This window comes from Lipophrys pholis (genome assembly GCF_963383615.2).
Source record: "Lipophrys pholis genome assembly, chromosome: 5".
NCBI classification, from domain to species: Eukaryota; Metazoa; Chordata; class Actinopteri; order Blenniiformes; family Blenniidae; genus Lipophrys; species Lipophrys pholis.
In genome coordinates this window covers 13,865,884-13,886,890 of record NC_137628.1, presented here as the reverse complement: position 1 = coordinate 13,886,890, position 21,007 = coordinate 13,865,884, and the positions used below count along the sequence as shown (strand labels likewise).

Sequence of the window (21,007 nt, the reverse complement as noted above, 5' to 3'; positions counted from 1 at the left end):
TTGTCGACAGGTTACGTGGACTTGTATTTCTTTGCAGTGAAACAAAGGAGGAGCATCAATCGAGGACATTTACAGCATGAAAAGACCCGACGCGTCGCCTCCGTGAAAACTGAAGACGTTCATTTTTGTTTTTGGGGGGTGCGCTTACACAGCAGCAGGGCTCGGAGCCCCTAAAAATGGAATGTTTTGAAAATGCTCAGTCTCCCGTCTCCATGGAAACCGGGTAAAACCCGACGTTTTGAAAAACGCCTCATCTCCGTGGGAACTGGGGAAAATGCAACTTTTTTGAAATACGCTGTAAACACTGAAGGTTCATAGCGTATTGTTCTCTGCGCGCGTGTGTGTGCGGTTTCATCACAAAAACAAACAGCGCCAACTCATGGCCCCAGCACGCCCACGACATCGTTTTCAGCATTTCTGCCGTGCTCGTGTAACCCGACTTGTTTTCAAAACCCTGCCCTGAAAACCCAAAACTGTTCTGAAACAAAACGAAAAAACGGATGCGTTTTCGCTTGAAACGTCTCATAAACGTGACCTCATAACGCACACAAGTTTTATTTATGGGAATGGTGCGTCGTTTGCTTATGCCAACAGTTTCTTCAAAGCATTTTAACTAAGCTGTGACAGATTTATTTCAAGGCCCCATGTAGTGGAGAAACACGTTTCTAAAGTTTTTGTCTAGAACCTATGTGCAATTATGTCTTGATCCGTCTGAAATATTGGTGAATAAAAGTGTCATTTCTGAGAGAAATCCCTTGTTTTAAATCTCCCATTAAAACGCTTAATTTCAGGTGACTCATTCTGATGTGGTGGGCGTTCAGTGATTCTGCTTTCAGTGGAAATGCTTAGTGATGATCTACATGCGTCACCTCAAACTGAGGAGTTATTGAAACGCTCCAATATGCAGTGGATTATACCAATACACGGAGATGTACCGAGCACTTCTCACTCCCGAACGGTCTGCAGAATGAACGCTTTCAGGAGAGAGATTTGGGACATTTTACGGTGCGAAAGCCGAGCTGAGGTTCGTATGGAGGGACGTCAGAAAACTTATCACTTAAACCACAGCTATATTTTCATCACAAATTTAAAAAAGTACTTTCATTCATTCCATCATAAGGCCTTACAGTTGGTCATTATTCAAGACTCCCAGGTCCTCTTTGTACATGTGACAATAGATTCTGCTATCTGGATTATATATATATATATATTCACTCTGTTGCCCTTTGTCTATCACAGAAGGGCAAAATGTATTCTGGGTGTCAAGACGTCATTTCACTGCCCACAGAACTCCATTGCTTCGTCATTCCCCATGCACCTTCAGGCCACTTATTTCTCAATGAGATACATTAAGAGCGTATCAGGCGAACTCTTTAACCTCTTCACAACCAATATGACAAAATCCAGTCCGACTCCCTCCTCACTGGGGTCCCAGCCCCCCCTGGGTGCTGTGGCCGTCGCTGTGGTCGCTCCCCCACAGGCGGTAAAACTGGCTGAAGTCCACGTAGGGCGGAACGCGGCCCGTCTCATCGGGCTGCGCCGCCTGGCTCCCCCGCTGCCGGAACAGGCTGCCGTCCCCCGAGCTGGAGCTGGAGCTCTGCGTCTGGGTGTTGGTGGACTGGAGGGTGGCCGTGGGGCTCTGGCTGCTGGGGGGGTGGACGGAGGAGGAGGGGGAGGGGGAGCGTGCGGAGAGGCAGAGGAGGGAGGTGGAGAGGGGGAGTGGGCGGGGAGGAGGAGGGGTGGTGGACAGGGAGAAGAGGGAGGTGGAGACGGGGAGGACGGGGAGAGGGGAGAGAGGGAGTTCAATAATAGGCTGCAGGATGTCGACGGAGGCGTGGCAGGTGGCGGGGTGGGACGGACTGAAGGAGTGCAAGAAGAAGAAGAGGAGGAGAGAGAGCGTAGCACACCAGGGGGGCGGAGGAGGGGGCCATCGAAGGAGAGAAATATAGACGTGAGTCAGACGGTGAGTGGCGGAGGAAAGATCAAACGAAGGGGGTTGAAAAGGAGCGCAGCAGATTGCATGCAGAGTTTTAACCAGCTGGTAACGTGAAGAAGTTACTAGTTTCACGTTTCAGGTCTCGGCACTCAATTCAGGTTTCTTGCCGAGATCTGATTTCTTTGCCTGATCGTTTTGAAGAAATTCTAAACGTGACCTCCATCAGACTGCGCGTTTACATCCATTTGTAAGTGGTTGTGCAATAAAAGCAGACAATTTTTTATTTTTTTTTAAAAAAGCACAGCTTTTAACATTTTGGCGGAGCCGCTTCCTCTGGTGGAGATTCGTGACTCAGGTTCACGTCAATGACGTGGAAGACGCATACATAAGACTTGACTGTTCGGACAGCAGTTGCTTTGAAAGTCCTCAGATCCAGAGCCGCTTTTGGACCACATGTGATGGAGGCCTTTAAAATCCTCATTTTAAGGTTCACTTATCTGCTCACAACGGACTCAGATGCCATCTGGTTTGTGACCGTGTGGCGTTTGTTTTTTGTTTTTGCCTGCAGAGTGAAAGGAGCCTAAGGCCGCATCCGCACGAGCCCCGTTTACGCAACAACGCTTCAGCTCAAAAGCTTTTTCGCGTTTACACAGCAGCATTTTGAAAAAGCTTTTATCTACTAAAGCCTGTATTTCCCCTCCACAGAGACAGAGTTTTAGTGTTTTCAGAAAGTTGTTTTCAGAGGCTCCAATCACCGTTGTCCTGTAAACAAACACCCAAAACACAAAAAAAAGTTCTCCGTTTTCGCTTGAAAACGTCGTCATGTAAACCGGGCTTCAGTGTTTTGCTGAACTGAAAGCTGCAGGGACAAGGTGATTCCAAGGAAGTTGAATCAGTCCTGCCTTGTAGTCCTGATTAATAGTGACCGCATGGTATTTCTACTTCATGCCTTTGACACAGGTTCGATAAACTTGGAAGTGACGCGGAGAGAACTCAGACTTTTTCAGACCTACAACAAACAAGCTTGTCGGACAAAATGTGAAAATATCTACAATTTAACACGTTCAGATGTTTTTTTTAAAAACCTGAATCAATTAGTTTTAACACGAGTAAAGCAGAGGAGATTACTTGCTTAGTGATGCAGTTGTCAGTGCAAAGGATTATGGGATTGATGGGGAGGATATTGTTGGTGCACATCAATCTGATCACTGAAAGAATCCAATTACATCGATAAAAAAAAAAGAAGTGACCATGCAACCACAGTTAGTGATTCATACCAGCTTACGACGCTACGATGGGATCAAGTCTCACGCTAAAATATTGATAATTACGTTGTCGTGATCGATTTTACACAAATGTATATATATAGAATTCTGGGATGTCTTCAGATGGCGTGGGACTACGGACACGGTTGTGTTTTTAGCCTGAGATTAAGAATAAGAAAGAATCGTTTGCTTTAGTGTCTTTTTATGAGAAAATTCCAATAAGCCTTTTTTGCACACCAAATATTGATTGGAAGGTCATCGCACATCACTAGTTTATTCACCTGGACCGTAGTGAACAGTCTTGAGTGTTAAATGTCATCTTTGTGAATAGACTCCAGTTCAGAGCAACTTGTGGCACGCCAGCTATATTGTTGTCAAAATGTCGTCATCGTAAAACGAAACTTTTCTGAAAGGAAAATGCAAAAACGACGCAATTTCACTTCGTGTCAACGGGGCCTGCAATCAGTAAAAACAACCCAACTTTTGAATTCCTTCTCTTTTCTTCCTCAGCAGAGGAGGTGAAGGAATTCTTAAGCGCATGTGGACGTGAAACATTAAAATACTCCTCCAGCTGCACCTGATCAATATGTGTGGAAAAAGAGAATAAGCACAGCAGCGGACGAGGGAGGAGGCGAAACGGGAAGATTAGCTTGAATAAATGTTAGGTCGGGGAGAAGACGAGGGAGTGGGAAACCTGGCTCGTTTTTAAAAGCACTCCCGGAATAGAGTGTGGAGGAGTGTCAGGAGGGAGCCACCCGGCTCCCGCTAAGCAAACACAGCGGCAGGAGCAGGTGGAGGATGGAAAGCTCACCCTGGCGTCGGGGTGCCCTCCTCCAGGGTGGAGGCCGTGTTGGTTCCGTTGGTGAGCGTGCTCTGGGAGGGCATGACCAGCGAGAGCGTCACGCTGGTTTTACTGGTGCTCTGGCTGTTGGAGTAGGGCACCGACACGGGGTAGATACGACCACCTGGAGGAGGAAATCAGAGCTCAGATTTACCTGGGAAAGGTTCGATAAGAAGTTAACTGCATGTCAAGTTTCACTCTTATCTGAACGGCTTACACTTTCAGACAAACGCCGCTTTGAATCAACAGCTGCCAAACGGATCAAAACAATTCACTGTAATCCAAAGGATTAAACGTCAAGGACACCGTCGACATGTTTACAAAGAGAAGTCCTGCACCGTGTGGAGTTTTAAATTTAACCATCGGGTTTGAATTTTATCCACGAGTCATGCTCCATTAATCTGAAAACATGAGAAACATGATATAAATGACATAATAAATCAGAGTCGGACGTCTTTCTGAGGCTTAAACTTCCTTATACTTTACATTTAATAGATAAACTGAAAGATTTCAAGTCGTTATAATAAGTATAAGTAATATCTGAGGGTAGAACTGACCAACACAACCTAACTTTTCAGTTCTATCCCCTTCAAGATACACCCTCTAACTTTGTGTCCATTTATACATGTTGGTACTAATAATCCATCCTAATGCTTACCCAATGGAGAATAATATATCATTGCAAATGAAATGATGGATATTACATTCATATGTCATTGAAAAGTGATAGAAAAATACTTCAAATACTTTTTGTCTCTTCAGTTACAAAAGTGTTGTAGTTGCAGTAGATTAAAAGATGTTGTCACAACTGAACTTTCTCCTTCTTTTGGTTTGTTTGAACTGTCAAACAAAAGAAAGAAAAAAAGGAGAAAACAGTCAAGCCACTATATGTACCCAATAACCTTTGTGCCAAGATGTGGAGGTTTTAAAATAAATGATCCGGCTCATAAAGAAAAACATTGTCAAATCAGCACTTTTGAAATATTGACGATAGTGACTTCAGGAAATGATCGACTGTCGAGTTTCTTAAACCCTTCACAGTGTGTACCGCCTGAGGCGTTCTTCAGCTTTTTAATATCAACTGAGAATTTAACCGGTACATGAAGGACTTCGGTGATTGACGGAGCATCACTACATGAAGCATGGGCTATGTTTACTTTCAGACGCTCAGCAAAGCCAGAGGAAAACCTCACTCACTGTCACTTCAATGCCAGAACCAAAAGAGACAATGCACTGCTCTCATGCCGAGATCCAGTTTAAAACTAACCTGAGGTGATCAAGCATCTTCTGTTGCTGCCCTCGGAGCTTTGGACAGATCGAGTTAGAGCAGTGATCAGTTCAAAACAATAATCCACTGCTTCTGGGTCCAGGCGTTCCTGTTTCACCTTTGTCATCTTCTATTGACTCTATTGGATTTTCTCATGCTGGATTGTAAAGTAGATTTATAATTGTTGAACCTCTGCAGCACTTTGGTCAAAAGGAGTTCATACGTGACGTCGGCGGCGCCTCCGTGATGTTCCAGTTTCATCAGTTGGTCTTTGTAATTGAGTTCCTGAAGCTCATGAAAGCCGTTACCCAGTGAACTGACCATAACCCAATAATGTTGTTTTCATTTTTATCCGACATACCAGCTGCAGCCAAAACATTCCATCCACCCAATTGTTTAAGAAGTATCCAGTAGAAACACACAAAGTAATGACTGGCACTCCTCTCTCGGACAGAGTTCAACATTTTCGCAAAGTTTCTGTATGCAAGCTTTTAATTTCTCATAAATATAAATGAGGCACATTGTGTCGGTGGAAGTACTGATCCTCCAAACTGGAAATCAATCCCAGAACGCCGATTTCCCTACCCTGCGTGGGCGTGAGCGCTGCGTCGGCCAGCGGGTAGTTGAGCGTGCGGATAAGCAGGGTCATGTCTTCGTGCCGGGAACACAGTGTGGCCCTCTGACGGCCCGATGCAAAGACGTCGTGGTGGATCCGCTTCACCCGCTCCACCACCGACTGAGCCACGGCCTCCAGGCTGCTCTGCTGGGCCAGCTCGGCTGCTACCATGGCAACGATCTCCTACCATAGAGAGAGAGATGTTAACGCACTGAGGAGGAGAAGCAAACCCGGGACCTGTACACCATATTCAAGTAAAAACAGTAAACTTTCATTGTGTGAGTAAACATGAGTAAAACAGTGGGAGTTAATAAAAATGTCACTTTTATAAACACAGTGATGTCGGTCTTTGAACAAAACAACTAAAGTTCAGTTTTTTCAGCCGAAGTCTTTTTGTACACAGCAAATCAATGAACAGAACTATGGAGGAATCCAGACTGTGCAGCCGTTTTGATTTAACAGCATTTTGTTTTAACAACATGCACATTAACTAAAAAACTTTTATTTTTTTTTAATTTAATTATCAGGATCAGTATATACCAAGCTGGCTAAAACCAGCCAGCAAGAGGCTCCGATCCGGCCTGTCAATCCACCCAGCAAATTGTCAAAATTCCACAGAAAACATAGATTTTTGGACATTTCACTGTTTTTGCACAAGAAAGTTTAATTAAAATTGGCTTTATGTTGAGATTGCAGTCATTTTTGGTAGTAATTGTTTGGTTTTGTAAAAATAGACATTTTCTTCACATATACCATACTCACTTCTTTTCTTATGTGAATGCTTTTTGTTAACTTTGGCGTACATGGACATCCGTATTGGACAGACGCACCTGTGCAGAAGTAGTGTTTCAGAATAAATGAGTCCTCTGACCTGATTGGCCTGCTCCGGGCCATGGGCCGACTCCAGAGCGTTCATCAGACCCTCTGACATCAGCAGTAAGAAGCCCGTCACTCCATCCAGGGACTGGCTGCCGTGGATCTCCGGCTCGGCGATGACGGGAGTCGTCTTGGCGGCACTGAGAGGACAAGGTGAGACATCATGGAACAAGTTCACATCAAACCGAGGAGGCAGGACGGTAAGATGGAAGCAAATCATTGACATTGAGATGAAAGAGAGCCGAGTGTGCTCGAGACCACAAGGGGACGACGTGGAGGGAGGAAGAAAGGGACGTACCGGAGACGACAAGGAGACGTGAGTGCATCTGATCTACGTGTAATAACCTCAAACGTTCAGAGAATCAATTAGAATTTCCCATCAAATTTTCGGCACTCTCTTTGAAGGCACCAAAGAAGGAAAATCTGCAGAGATCAGAGTGCGCCTTATAATTGGACTGACTCAGAGAAGATCTTAAGAGTGATACGTCTGGCCTGGACAAGCGGATGAGGACAGAAAATGAGGAGTGTGGGAGGGACGGCACCCTCGAAAATCTTGTAACTTCAAGTCAGGCTGTACATGAGTCAATCTGATGATGCTGGAAATGGAGCTGTCACAGTCCAGGTAGAAGAGGAGACGTGATGAAAACAGCTCAAAGAGGAACGCGCCATTCGAGAGTTTCCTCGCCTGAGAGACACGAGAGCACTGATAAAAACCCTCCTGTGCATCTTCGAAGCTTAATCAGACATCTGAAGTATCTTATCTCAACATAAAGACTCTAGGAACAGCTAAACTGTTTGTTTAAAGTGAAAAAATAATAAAAAAATCTTCCTTTAAATTTTATGAACGTGTTTTATCTACTGCGTTGAGCCTCAAGAAGTGAAACAGACAGAACACAGGACTATGCTACAGCCTTGTCACTCGTACTATCTTCCATCGAGACACAGTGTTTCGTGTTGTTTACTTTTGGTGGCGTCACTGTGCCAGCGTACAATGCAAAGACATGCCTGCCTCCTCCTGTGACGGGCCCCAAAGCCGGTTTTTAAAGGAGCAAACTAGAGATAGAATCTCTGCGGGAGGATCTGAGCCGACCTTGAGGCCTCCTCTCGGTTCAATGCATCTGGCAAAACTCTAACGGGAAGTGATTCTAATCAGATCCCCGAACCACATAAACTGGCTCCTCTCAGTGTGGAGAGGATGTCGAGTCTCTCTTGAGTGAGAAAAACGCTTCATGAAAAGTAAAGCCCACCACCCTGAAGAGAAAACTCATTTCAGCTGCTCGTGTATGAGATGTTTTTGTTTTGATCATGACTGAAACTACATAACCATAAGTTGGAGATCAACCAGCACTCAGCGCTGGCTTTACCACAACAATCCAGTGAAGAAGTTTTCTAAAGTTACTTTCGTTCTTTAAAAACTTTTTCCCTCTTCATGACGTTTTTCTTTTTTCCCCTCCAAGATCTGATTTATTTCCGGTGTTGCTGCTGCACAACAAGATCCGGAACCAAGATCAAGTAATAAACCCAACGACGCAGTGAATTGTGAGATCTGTGGTGCGGTTCACACAACAGTGTCTCTTGTGGCTTCACCTGAGCACGTCAATCTCGTTGTAGTTGAATTTGACGGGGTAGTCCCCGAGCCTCCGTGTGCTGCTCTGCCCCGCGATCTGCGCCGCTTGCCGCACACGAGTGGAATCCACACCTGGCGGAGGAGGAGGAGGAGGAGACGTGAAGTCAGAACAGAGAGGAGTGGGGCTTTATTACAGCGGGAGGAGGAGAAAGGGCAGTGGAGGATAAAGTAATAAAGACGAGAGCACTGGGGTGGGCGGAGAATGTGAGGCTGCGTGAAAGCACCGGGGGGAAAAGGTCACCTTGGTCTGGGTTAATGGAATGACTGTCATTCCTTTTAAATCATTCAGAAACGGACCCAGACAACAGAATAATGATTTGACTCCCGACTGGAAACAAGAGCAGGGGAGGAGGGAGAGAGAGAGAGAGAGAGAACAAAGACACAGAGCCCCGTCTCCTCTAATGGTCGCGGCCTGGAACACTGAGGAATAGTGTAGCCGATGCTCCATTATATCCATTACAGGTGCCAGGATGCCCCTAATGCTCGCTCTGCAGAGCTAATCACAATGTATGCATTTTCTGCTGCATGCGCAGCCCTCATTACTGGACCATTAGCGTGGCTGTCCACCGTGGATGGATGGCTGCGAGCGCGGCCCGCTGGCAGTTCCTCTGCGATAATGGCCACGTCACTGTCGAGCCCAAATTAGAAGGAAAGGTATATCTGCCATCATGCTAATTTGACACTTGGAAGGAATGATTGTTTATTTATCCGTCATAAAACTTACAAAACTTGCTTGGAAAAGGAATGGGAGACAAGATATTTAAAAACAGATGAAGATGAACTTTAGTGTTTGTATTTATTAGACACAATTACTTTCCATGGTTAGGGCTTATAAAAAAAAAAAAAATAAAAAATCTGAAAATACTAATTACGCTGGTCCAAACGGGAACATGTGCATCTTTAAAAACAGCTCAATGTAGTAATGGTTCTAAACCCATGGGCCAAAACCGGCCAAACCACCAAGCAAATTGTAAACTTTTCAAAGATAACATTCATTCAAAAACATTTTTTAAATCTTAGTATGTACTGTAATTTGAGCATATAAGCCAGACCCAACAAATTAAAAAAGGGAAAAAAAAAGAAAGGTTGGAGTTACGTGATGCACCTGAACGCATCACCTATGTATGAGCGGCATGAACCTCGTTGCCTGTAAAAATCCATAAATTTGCGTCATTGTTCAGGTTCAGAAATAGAAATTGGACCCATTTTGACCGTGCACCATTTTTCCCACGACACCGGAGGAGGAAATCACCGAATGTGCTTCTCGTGCATCGCTGACATATCGTGACTGACTGACAAACAATTATATTTGAAAATGCTAATTACATCTACTCTTTGTTTCTATTATGGCATATGCATTCCCCATACCTCTTCCAAAACCTTAAACAAAGAATATAAATTCACAATGTTTCCAGGTTTTTCATGACTGTGCGAACACTGCCTTTGCGTAGGCTTTCTCCAGGTACAGCGATCCATTGATGCTTCTATGTGAAAATGTATGCGTGTCTCTTTGTGTCTCCGCCTGTGATGGACTCAGAGGTGCACCCTGCTTTCACCCATCGCCAGTGGGAACAGCTCCAGCCCTCCACGTGTTGAATAAAGTAATTTAGCAGATGAACCAATGCATAATTTACTAAATCAACTATTAGTTCCTGAAATAATTATCAAGCAAACAACATCTGATGAAGCACGCAGAGCGAGTAGTCATGAGCTGTGCTCTCGCTTTGTCAGAAGCTCATCCTGATTAACCTCAGCTTTCACATTATTTCTTCACTTTATTTATTTTATGTTTCACAGTTCTGAAAATGACCTGTGTGTGTGTGTGTGTGTAAACTTGAGCAGTTGGTTTCCCTGTATATAAACACGTATCCCGTCTTCATTTTGTGAGCGTCTCACCCAGAGCAGCCAGCCTCTGCAGCTCGTCCTCGTTGTCCGTGCTGTGTGGTCGCCCGATCTGAAGAACCTGGTTCTGTCCGTCGCTGGTGGACTTGCACAGTAAAGCCCGGTTGGTCCCTGATGATGACGGAGAAACAAACCGTGATTGTCTTTTGGACATTTGACTGTATTTTGCACCAGACAGTTTCATTAAAATTGAGATTGTAGTCATTTTAGGTAGTAATTGTTTTTCATTTCCATCACGTATGCTGTTCACCACAACACAGATAAACTTTTAAAGTTTAAATTTAAACGGTTATTACGGCGTTGTTTTACCGATCCAGCCCACTCAAGATGACACTGTGACCCCTGAACTATGTGTTCGACAACGCTGCAAACTATACAATTGAATTTGTAGAAATGATGCACAATTCAGAAACATTTTAATGCAATCTGGCCAAAATTAACAAGATTTTATGAGGTTTTACAACTGCAACACCTCAGCAGAAACAGCACCATTGTCATTAACAAACCCAGCTAAATGTCCTCGTCTTTTATTGACGTTCGGTTTAGTGATTCACATTCAGTTAGGGTTTATTGGGGCTGGATTATGCTGAACGCTGATTCTAGTGTTTTAACTGCTCCATTTCGAAACGAGAGGAATGTGACAAACACTTCAATAACGGCACAAATACAACCACAGCGCAGAGTCAGCATGTCTCCAATAGTGTCATAAATACGGAAAGGGGTTCACTGCAGAGAGTTCGAATTGAGCAGCTAAATGTTACACAGATGCACAATAAGCTCAATACAAGACCCGGTCTGAATCTATCAACGTCATGACTCTGCAGGCTTTGCACATAACGCACGATAATACAGAATATTATTAACATTATACAGAGCACTTGTGACACATTTTGTCCTCTTCCTGATCAAACAGATCTGAACCCAAAATCAATTGCTACGATAGTTTCCCCTAAATATGGTTAAACTCAACACATTTTAATTTCTAAATGCATATGGTAAATGATATATGGATTTCATTTATATAGCGCTTCTCTTCTGCTTGAGCAATCCCAAAGGGCTTTACTTTATAACGTCACATTAACCCATTCACACACCAATGGTGGTGTGTTGCAAGACGAGGTCTTCGAAGACATTTTCATTAATTAGTGGCTACAATTCTCAGACATTCTTAAATAACACAACGGCGGTGCAACACGCAACTTCTGGAGGAAAGGATGGTATACAGGAGAATATGGACCTGGAGTCATTAACTCTGGAGGCAATCAATATTATCATTGTTTCTTATTCCGCTGCGTCATTAGGCCCAAATTTCTGTTCTGATGGATGTTTTCTGCTCACATGGTGCAGAAGAACTATTTAGTCTGAAGTTGCGTCTCACAGCACCGTTGTGCAAATGGACACCCAAAACACAATGAACGTTTTGCATAGTCAACTTAAAGCGTATAAACAAGGCTTTATAGTCTGAACATCACAAATGTCTATATATAGTCATCTTGTTTTGACCAAGTGTGGTGCTGGTGTCAAATTACAGGCATTTCTAACTCAAAGCCAGATTCTTAGAAAAGGACTCTCGAGAGATTAAGAAATGTAGTTATCCACACAAAACCACTAAAAATACTGCACTATTTATACCAGGCCCGTAGAGAAAAACAAGAAGAAAACAAAAACAGGGGAAAAACATGTTCGTTGGTAAAGTTGTGTTTCAATGGGGCCCAAAAGAAAGTTGGTCTTTGCTTCTGTCAAGCTGCGACGTTGTTTTTGAGGAGTGAAAACATTCTGGCAATGAGCACAACAGACCAAAAAAAAATCTCCTGGTTTGCAAAGATACCATCACAGACAATGAGCAAGATATATATATATATATATATATATCCCCCCACACAATGGTGCCCCCCCAGCTCAAGGTCCTGTCAAATACACACATCAACACACAGCTGGGAGCGCTTTAGCCCTGATCACTTACTACTCTCATGTTGGAATCTCTCTACGACTCAACACTGAACTTCTGACCTCCCTCACGGGACACCTTTCAGCGCATTAATAGTTACTCCCCCGAATCCCTCAGCACCCCCCCCCCCCCCATTTCCTTAGTAACATGTAAGTAATGTCAACACCTAAAAAGATGTTTAAGGAAGGATTTATGTACGAGTGCTCCACAAGACCTCTGATTACTGATGAAATAAGATGAGAATATAAAGTTCAAAATTATAATAAAAAATATCAAAAAAGCCTGTTTCTTTAAAAAAAAAAAAATAATAAATAAATAACTTTTCTTGGAAAGAGCTCTGATGATTCTTCGAAGGAATATCCGACGTCTCCCACTGCCTCCATAATTACTTTTCGGGTTTGTGTGGTGGAATATTAAGGAGACAAACGCACGTCATGTTTCAAATTAGTAGAGTTGGGAGCGTTCCAATATTTGTCGGAGGGCCACAGGAAGCACCGCCCTCAGGAACACGTTTCTTTCGAGAGAAACTTTCTGTGCAGTATGTAGAACACATCTGCTGACCATCTTTAGGCCGACTGTTGTTCCTATTTTTTTTCCTCCTTCTTCCCTTGAAAACACAAAGCGAGCTGTCTGGACTCCGTTTCTAACAGCTTTAACCTGGACTTCTAACAATGAGCTATATAAAGAATAATCTCACAATATAACCACCTCTTACTGTGAGGACATTTTCCCCAATCGCTGGACACTTGAACTAAAACGATTGTACCAACCCACTTCTGTGCAGATTCTGAAGGTTATATCTGCAGCAGTGTCTGAGATGTGGTCATTGTAAAAAAAAAAAAAGGGGCTATGCTTCTCAAATGTTTGAGAGTCGTTCCACTCCATTAGACGCATCGATTTTCGAAAATAATTGTTGCATATTTGCAAAGATAAAGCTACTTATGTTTACGTTGGATCTCAAGAGATTCTGCTGAAAGCCTGAGCAAGATGAAAATATATGAATAATTAAGCAATCATAGCTTCATTTCAACTCCATATTACCCATACATGACACATTTTCCTCTGGTGTGTTCTGAGTGGATTCACTGTATTTGTTATGCATTTCCCCGGCCCGCAGTGTTTTAAAAGAGTAAATATAGTCAGGGTTACGAACTAAAACCTGATTTTTTTTCTTCTTAAATGAATCTGATACTTCATGGTTAACTTTGTCTCACTTAGGCCTCATTTACAAGCAAAAACTCAATTGTACGTGTCAACGCAGAGAATATGAAGAGGGCAATGGAGGAACGGGGTGTGTGCAGCAAGGGCTCCAGCACTGTGTGGATTCCATTTGCACTTTTCTTTTCAAGCCAACCTGTTTAAGGCACTTTGGAGTGGATTTGGGATGTTTTGATTGGTTTTACTGAATACTGTTTATGTTGTAGTTTATTAAAGTTTTTGAAAGAGTGGTTTATCTTTTTTTCTTTCGAACATGTTAAAAACAGAATTAAAAAAACAAAAGAAAAGACAACAATCTATCTTTGATATGTGCTAATCTGTATTTACATGATCAAAAAGAGGTAGAAAGAAGTATTAACTTATTTCATCCTACCCCTTTGCATCCATTTCGTATTTTATTCTGTTTCACTTTTAAGTGGGATTCATGCTTCTTCATTTTAATTTCTTGTCACAATTCAGATGAAGTTGTTTATAACAGAGATTCCAAATAAATACGATCTCTTCTGTAGAAGACAGGGTGATTTTTCTTTTCTGTGACTGAGGAAAATGGAAATAAGTTCTGACATAACTGAGAAGAATTTAGATGCTGTAAGTGAGCTTTACAATAATTCATAATAAATAATATACAATAAGTATATTCGGAAGAGCAATGCGAATATCAAACCACAAAAGTATTGGCCGATATTCAAATCTGAAAGATCGAACCTCCACATCAGTCCCAAGTCTTTTGGAAGCAGGTTTTCCTTTAAGATCGACACTGTACAATAAGAAAAAAAAGTTAAAATCTGACTTTAGAGGGTTGGTCAGGAGACGTTTGTTCATACCGACAAAATGTGAATCGGAAGCAGCAAGAATGAGGATGACATGAAACACAATGTACGTATGTCACCATGTTATTTCAAGACGCAAGAAGCAAGAATTCTACAAGCTGTATTTTGACGAGAGAAAGTTACGATTTGAAAAGAATAAATAAGAAGAAAAGAAGTGGACTGGTCATATTGCCCGAGGCCGATGAGTCACTAAAAATAGCCTCCGTGTCCTCCGAAGAGTCTGCATGGCCTGAGAACAGAAGCTCGGCAGCACGGATGACGTCACGTAGCAGTTTGCAGCATCATTGGAGGCAAAGCCATTTGTGGAGTTTGTAGATATTCGAGTCGACTCGGTCTTCGTGTGGGATTTTCACATCGACGTCCTTTAGAAACTCAACAGAGCAACACCAGCTTTCATCTCTTTCTGCCTTCCTTTGTTATATAACTATTGTTTACAACAGCCTGTATTTGAAACAGTGAGAGGGTGAATGAATATCAATTAAAATAACATTTCTGGATAATGGAAGAATCGTATAATTTAAAAGTCATTTGTTTGATTGAGAGAGAAAGCGACCCGGTTAGAAACACAATTAGACTAATTGGTTCAGAATGTTTCACGGTAACCACAGTGGAAGAGCAAAGGGAAAGAAAAACGAGTCAATAATTGGACGGAAATAGCTGGAGCTTAAAGGTACAGTGTGTAATATATAGGAAGCAGGATGTTATTTAATTGTATCATGGTTTAGTTTCTATTTAACCAGCAAGCTGCAGTCCGTCCATGTTCTATTCATAAACACAATAGAAGAAATTACAAAAGGCTCCAGACAAACCGAGTGCTCACTATTGCATTGCACAGAAGTGGCATCGTTTAAATTCTATGTACTGCACCTTTAAGTTACAAAATGATAAAAGACTTTAATGAGATTGACCCGTTTGCTCTCACCGACCTGAAGCTCGGGTTTCACCCTTATTCTATTCACAAGACATTTTCAACCAGAGGTGTCAAACAGAAGGCCTGAGGGTCAACATCTGCCCACAAGAGGCTCCAATCCGGCCAAACCACCAACAAAATCGTGAACATTTTACTGAAAACACAGATGTTTGAATAAATCTCTACAGAGTAGCACAACCAGATCTGAGATATCAGTGATGCTGCCATCAAAGATAGCAAACTGGCATCAGCCTCAAAGTCATGCTGCCAAGGCCAGTTTGTACACGTATACACGTATAATGCAACAGCTATAGAAGAAGCTTTGTGGACATTTCTCTGTGTTTTGCAACAGAAGGTTTCAATACAATTTGGTTTATGTTGAGAATGTAGTCACTTTCCGTCTACAAAGAAAAACTTTAAAGTTGAAATTTAAAGGCTCGGATGGCACTATTGAAAAAAAAACAACAAAAAACAACAGATTAACAGTCGGATGATGATCAAAACCCTTATTTGACTGTCAAGTCAAATAGCGACGGCGTGAGCGTGTGCGTCTCCGTACCGACGTTGGCGATGTAGAGCTTGTTGTTGAGGATGAGCGCCACCACGGCCGTGGCTCCTCCCGACACCTCCTGCTCCAGCTCCTTCAGCCGCTCCTGCACCTTCTGATTCTGAGGGGAGAGCTGGTGGAACGACACGTTCTGGGAAGAGGGCGGGAGAGACGGGACGATGGTGAGGAAGAAGTACAGGAACCGCGAGACGAGAGGTCAAAGCATGAGCGTGAAAGAAACTGGGAAGAAAACAAACGGGGAGGAAAACAGAGTCTGAAAGAAGAAAGAGAAAAGGTGAAAAGGAGGAGGAAGTGCAGCAGAGAAGCATGAAGAGAAACCTGAGGCTGTCTTATTCAATCAAACAGGCTGATGAGACCAATTAAAACCTAAACCAGTTCATTCTCTGACGGCTGAGCATTCGCTCACACCGACGCCCAAATCTGCTGTTGCTATGGAAACCAAGAGGATCGTCTGTTCTCAAATTTCATCTCGATCTGTCAATGTGTGTGCGTGTGTGTATACCTCATTGTGTGGTAGGACATAGTTGGACAGGTGAGCTTTCTCAGCCAGAGCGTCGTCGATTGTTTCAAAGTAACTCTTCTCCACCACGTCGAAGGCCTGAAAAGGTCAACAACACACTATAAACAATCGCAAACACAAAAATCAGGAAATACTAAAGTGCTATCATCAAATCAGCATCTAGATTCATGACAAACTGTCTTTTACCGAGCACGAGGAGTAAAACTAATGAGACGACAGAAAAAAGCTTGTAGTGTTTTGCATTAAGGGGCTACTGATGAACGAATGAATCAAAGACAAACTGTCTTCACTGAGACAACAGCCCTGGTTTGAATTCATTCACAATAGCGCCACATTGAGAACATTTTCCCTTCATCTGTGGCAACTCATGTCGTCCTCACATCACATCAGATGTCCAACATCCACTTTGAACTTGGAAAAAAAGAAGCCTTTTTGCTGGAGTCACAGCAGGGTCAGCATACATGACGGTGCTCAGAGGCCCTGAAATCGCACATTTTCAAAAATGCTCCGGCTCTGACGTCATCGCCGTGGCAACAGGGGAAAACGCAACTATTCAACAATGTTCCGACTTCAGCTCCGTGAAAACCAGGAAAATGCGATTTCTTGAAATCGCTCCGACTCGGTCTCAGTGGAAAACACAACTTTTCAGTTGTGCTGCTACTTGGCACTCCGGCTATAGTAAATAGTTCTTCTGCACATGTGCAAGTAGATGGACAACAACAACAACAACAGCCTCTAGAGTGCCATAACTCCCAGTCCCATATTCTCCTGGGACTTGGTAGTTTTATATTTGAGAGTCACCTGGAATAACAATCCAACTTCATGGTTTGTCCAGGCGAACGTCCTTGAACTCGCCATTGTTAATGTTTATAATGTATTGTTCTCTGTGCGCATGCATGTGAGGTTTCATGACAAAAAAAAATGAAGGACAAAAAAAAAAAAAGAGAGAACAGCACCAAGTCGTGTCCTGACAAGTGAACTACATTGATTTCAGCTTTTCTGCCATTTCTATGGAAACAGATATCGTTTTCAGAACATTGCTGCGTAAACGCAAAACTTGTCTGGAACTAAAATGTTAAAATGATTCATTTCCACACGAAACTCTGTTTTGTAAACAAGGCCTGTATCTCCCTCTTTTGTAGTGCAACAAGCACGCCGCATATGTCCTTGGAAAAAGAAAGGATTCCAGGTAAAACAAAGGATATCAATCAAATTAACATGTCTATTTCTGGCTGTTTGCACAAGACTTTTAAGAAATGACTTTGAGCAGCAGAATTATTTTCGTCACGATGAAGTAAAAAAAGGAGTTGAATGCAACAGTCACTGTGCGGAGAAATGCTTCGACTGGCACAGGGAGAAGTTAAGAGCCCATTTCTGACTGAAGTAGCTGCATTTTTCTTCATTCTAAATGTGAGACATTGAAACATTTTGCTTTGCTCCCTCTCTGACCTGTGTGAGGATCTTGCGGACGTCGCTGTCCGTGTGGCTGGACTTCAGCTGCCCCAGCAGCAGCTCGGCCGTCAGACGCTGTGAGGCGAAGATGGCAACTCTGTTCCCGTCATAACCGTTAAAGACTCCGTACAGGAAGCAGCCGTCCTCGCCTCTGAGGGGAAAAGGGACAAAATGATAAAACATCCTTTATCAGTGAATATCACAACATGTTTTATTAGCTGGGACATTCAGAGCAGAACAGAGGGGACATGAGAGGTGGTGCAAAAGAGCTAAGGACTAAACATGCAGGGTTTATATATATGTATATACACACACATTTAATTATTTTTTAATAATGACTTGAAATGTTAGTGACATATAAATATTTTTTTTACAGGCATTTAAACTTATAGAAATGTTTTTGTTTTCACAATTATCACAATGTGATTCATGTATATATAACATTACACCAGTGCTTGAATCATTATTGAAATCCTAAAAATACCTTTATTTGATGCGATTTGTCCAGAAATTATTTATTTTCACTGATATTTAGTATTCAAAATGCATCTGTTCTGCACGATTAAAGGACATATGGCGCCATCTAGCGGTCATTTTGAATTACTACAATCTGCTGCATGAAACAAAAATAAACATTGAAATTTCGATATTAATAGAATCTTTCCATGCGTGGTGTCCTAATTTGACATTTTGATGTCATTTTCTGGCTCTTAAGCAGAAAAAAAATCAGTTTTGTTTGGGTAAATTCAGCACAAATGTCAAAGAATAAGAGGAATGAATTCTTGCACACTTCCAGATTTGTCACGGCTTTCTTATTTTTACGGTTTTGATTTGATCCCCGACCGTTCTTACCTGAACCGGAGGTGTCCGTCCTCGTTGGGGTGACTCTGAGTTCCCTTGCCATCGGGCCCGTACACGCAGTTGGGCGCCGTGCCGACGCCGCACATCTGACACAGAGGCAGGTCGTCCGTCCAGCTCTGATGCTGCTGAGGAGCACAAAGAACAAACAGTCAAGATTAAAGAAATCATAATCTGTGAACTGTGGATCAGACAGAGACAAGTTTTCATTAAATAATCCAGTAAAATAATCCCTTTAAATTATAAAAAAAAAATGATGATTTGTTTTACCTTAAGAGTGCCATTTTCCCCATTTTTCTTTAATCAAAGAGATAAATATTATAACCAACAATCACAAATATAAACATAATCAGACTAAACACTCATTGCGTTGTAAAACTAATATATAGTTTTATATACTAAAACAATTGATCAATCTTTATGCTCTCAATGTGTTTAATTTGTTGTTTTTGTTTTCTATGTTTTGTATGTGTTAACCTCATTTCAATAGCAGACATTAGTACTTCCCCATGCACAGTCAGGATTGGCTAACAAATGTTGTAAACTGATCTGATCATGAGTCAAATTGCAAATTCGGTGTATTTTGGTCCTTTAAAAAGCACATATAAGATGTGTGTATTTGGGTGTGAATATACCTAGTGTCCAAACATTGATAAATAAAACTGTAAATGTTGCAGCTGGTAGTACTTCTCTTTAGAAAGCTAAATCTTACCGACAAAAGAAAACCACATTCATCAATATTACCGTAACAGAAGGGCTGTACCATCATCCAAAAAGTATGACTCCAATTTGATGAATGAAACTGAATTGAAAAGTCCTCAATTAATTCTTATAATTCAGATTTAGGTTGACTCAATGCCCAAAACAAGAAATAGTAGGTTTTATTTAAGTCATTTAATTAAAATGTTGAATGACGACGAGCTTCTCGTACAAAAGAAATGCAGCTCGGTGTGGGAGTTAATATCAAGCATAATCTCTCCGGTAAGAACAACTGAAATAACCTACTTAACAGCAAACGTTTCAAATGATCTGAATCTGCTTTTTTTTTTTTTTTTTTTTTAGAAGAAAAATATGATTGAAAAAGTTTAAAACGGATCATCCTGAATGAGGTTATCACTTCTAAATGTCTCTTAAAATGATGTTTCTTATTAATCCTATTTCATCATTTGTACTTCATTACCTAATTTTGCACTAGTACTTGTTTAAATACTGTCCATAGTTGTCACCAAACTTATACCGTTTCTTTTACATGCTATTTGTGATTGCCCTGTGGAGGGCTGATGACCAGTCCTGGATGTGCTTTGCCTTCACCCACAGTCAGCTGGGATTCACTGAGTTAATATAGAAGATTCTGTGAGGTGTGTTTCTCTCACTCGTGTTGTCATTCGCTTCTCTAAAATCTGTAGAAGAGCAAAGCTTCACAGAGACGAGTTGATAAACTTTTAGTGATTTTAACCTGTCTACTACTAGAGTTTGAACAGCTGACAGCCTGTCTGGAGGACAACAGTGTGTTTGATGAGGCAGATGAGAGCCTGGGTGAAGGTGGAAAGTATCTTTTAACACCTTAATGTGGTTAGTTTGTTTGCAGAATAAGCACTCCTTCACTTCTGAATCTCCTCAGCTACACTTCCTCACATCTGCCTCTGGATGACTATCAGCAAGGTTCCCTAAACACCTTCGACTTTCTTTCGTGACTCACAGGCGAAAGTTTCACACATCAATTGTTGTTTTGACTCATTTTAAAGTGATGCTAGCCGGCTAACAGCTAACAGCACCTAATGTGCTCAAGTAAACCAGCTAGCGTTAGCATCACAGATAGACGCTATTCAACATGGACGGAAACTGAAGAGGCCAACGTGACCAGCAGGAGGGATAACCGAGACTAGATCAACCTCCATAAGAGATGCAAGAGTGATAATTGAAGTGAGAAATCAGAAATAAAGAGAAAACTTACACTTACCATCAAATTCCTGCGCTGCGCCGCCATGTTGGACGGGACGTGTTGCGTTCATGATTCACTGTAAACGTCGTACTTTATAAACTCTAGAACGCAATCTCAGATTTAGCGGCTATTATTGATAGGATTTCTTAAACAATCGACGTGATATATTTGAATATTCGTTGAAATTTAATTATTATACTATTAAACGATAGTACTGCATGTGTCGCCTTTACTTTTACGAGACTCCGCTTGATGATCAAATGTCCGACAGCATATGAAAGCGTCACCAATCCCACTTTACGTGTGCCATTTTTTTTTTTAAAGAACAAATTAATTAATGAATTAATCAGAAGTAAATATGTGATTTTATTTTAAAATGGTGTACGCATGATTGAAATAGTTATGTTAATTAAAAACAATATAAACATTAC

General features: G+C 41.9%; 1 protein-coding gene across 6 annotated transcripts; it reads right to left on the bottom strand.

Moving 5' to 3' along the window:
* On the bottom strand, positions 1 to 20,740 carry tab1 (TGF-beta activated kinase 1/MAP3K7 binding protein 1). 6 transcript variants are annotated; one of them, XM_080463768.1, is made up of 11 exons: positions 20,595 to 20,740; positions 18,629 to 18,762; positions 17,774 to 17,927; positions 16,307 to 16,402; positions 15,796 to 15,934; positions 10,325 to 10,441; positions 8,389 to 8,500; positions 6,797 to 6,941; positions 5,895 to 6,108; positions 4,013 to 4,166; positions 1 to 1,643 (listed from the first exon to the last, which is right to left on the bottom strand). In XM_080463768.1, the coding sequence occupies exons 1-11, from the start codon at positions 20,619 to 20,621 to the stop codon at positions 1,421 to 1,423; spliced, it is 1,515 nt and encodes a 504-aa protein (XP_080319894.1). In that variant the 5' UTR covers positions 20,622 to 20,740; the 3' UTR covers positions 1 to 1,420. The 6 variants fall into 6 exon arrangements, with proteins under 6 accessions (XP_080319894.1, XP_080319895.1, XP_080319896.1 ...); XM_080463769.1 differs by having other exon boundaries at positions 1 to 1,646; positions 18,629 to 18,759; positions 20,595 to 20,656; XM_080463770.1 differs by having other exon boundaries at positions 18,629 to 18,759; positions 20,595 to 20,656.
* Positions 20,741 to 21,007: the final 267 nt, after the last annotated feature.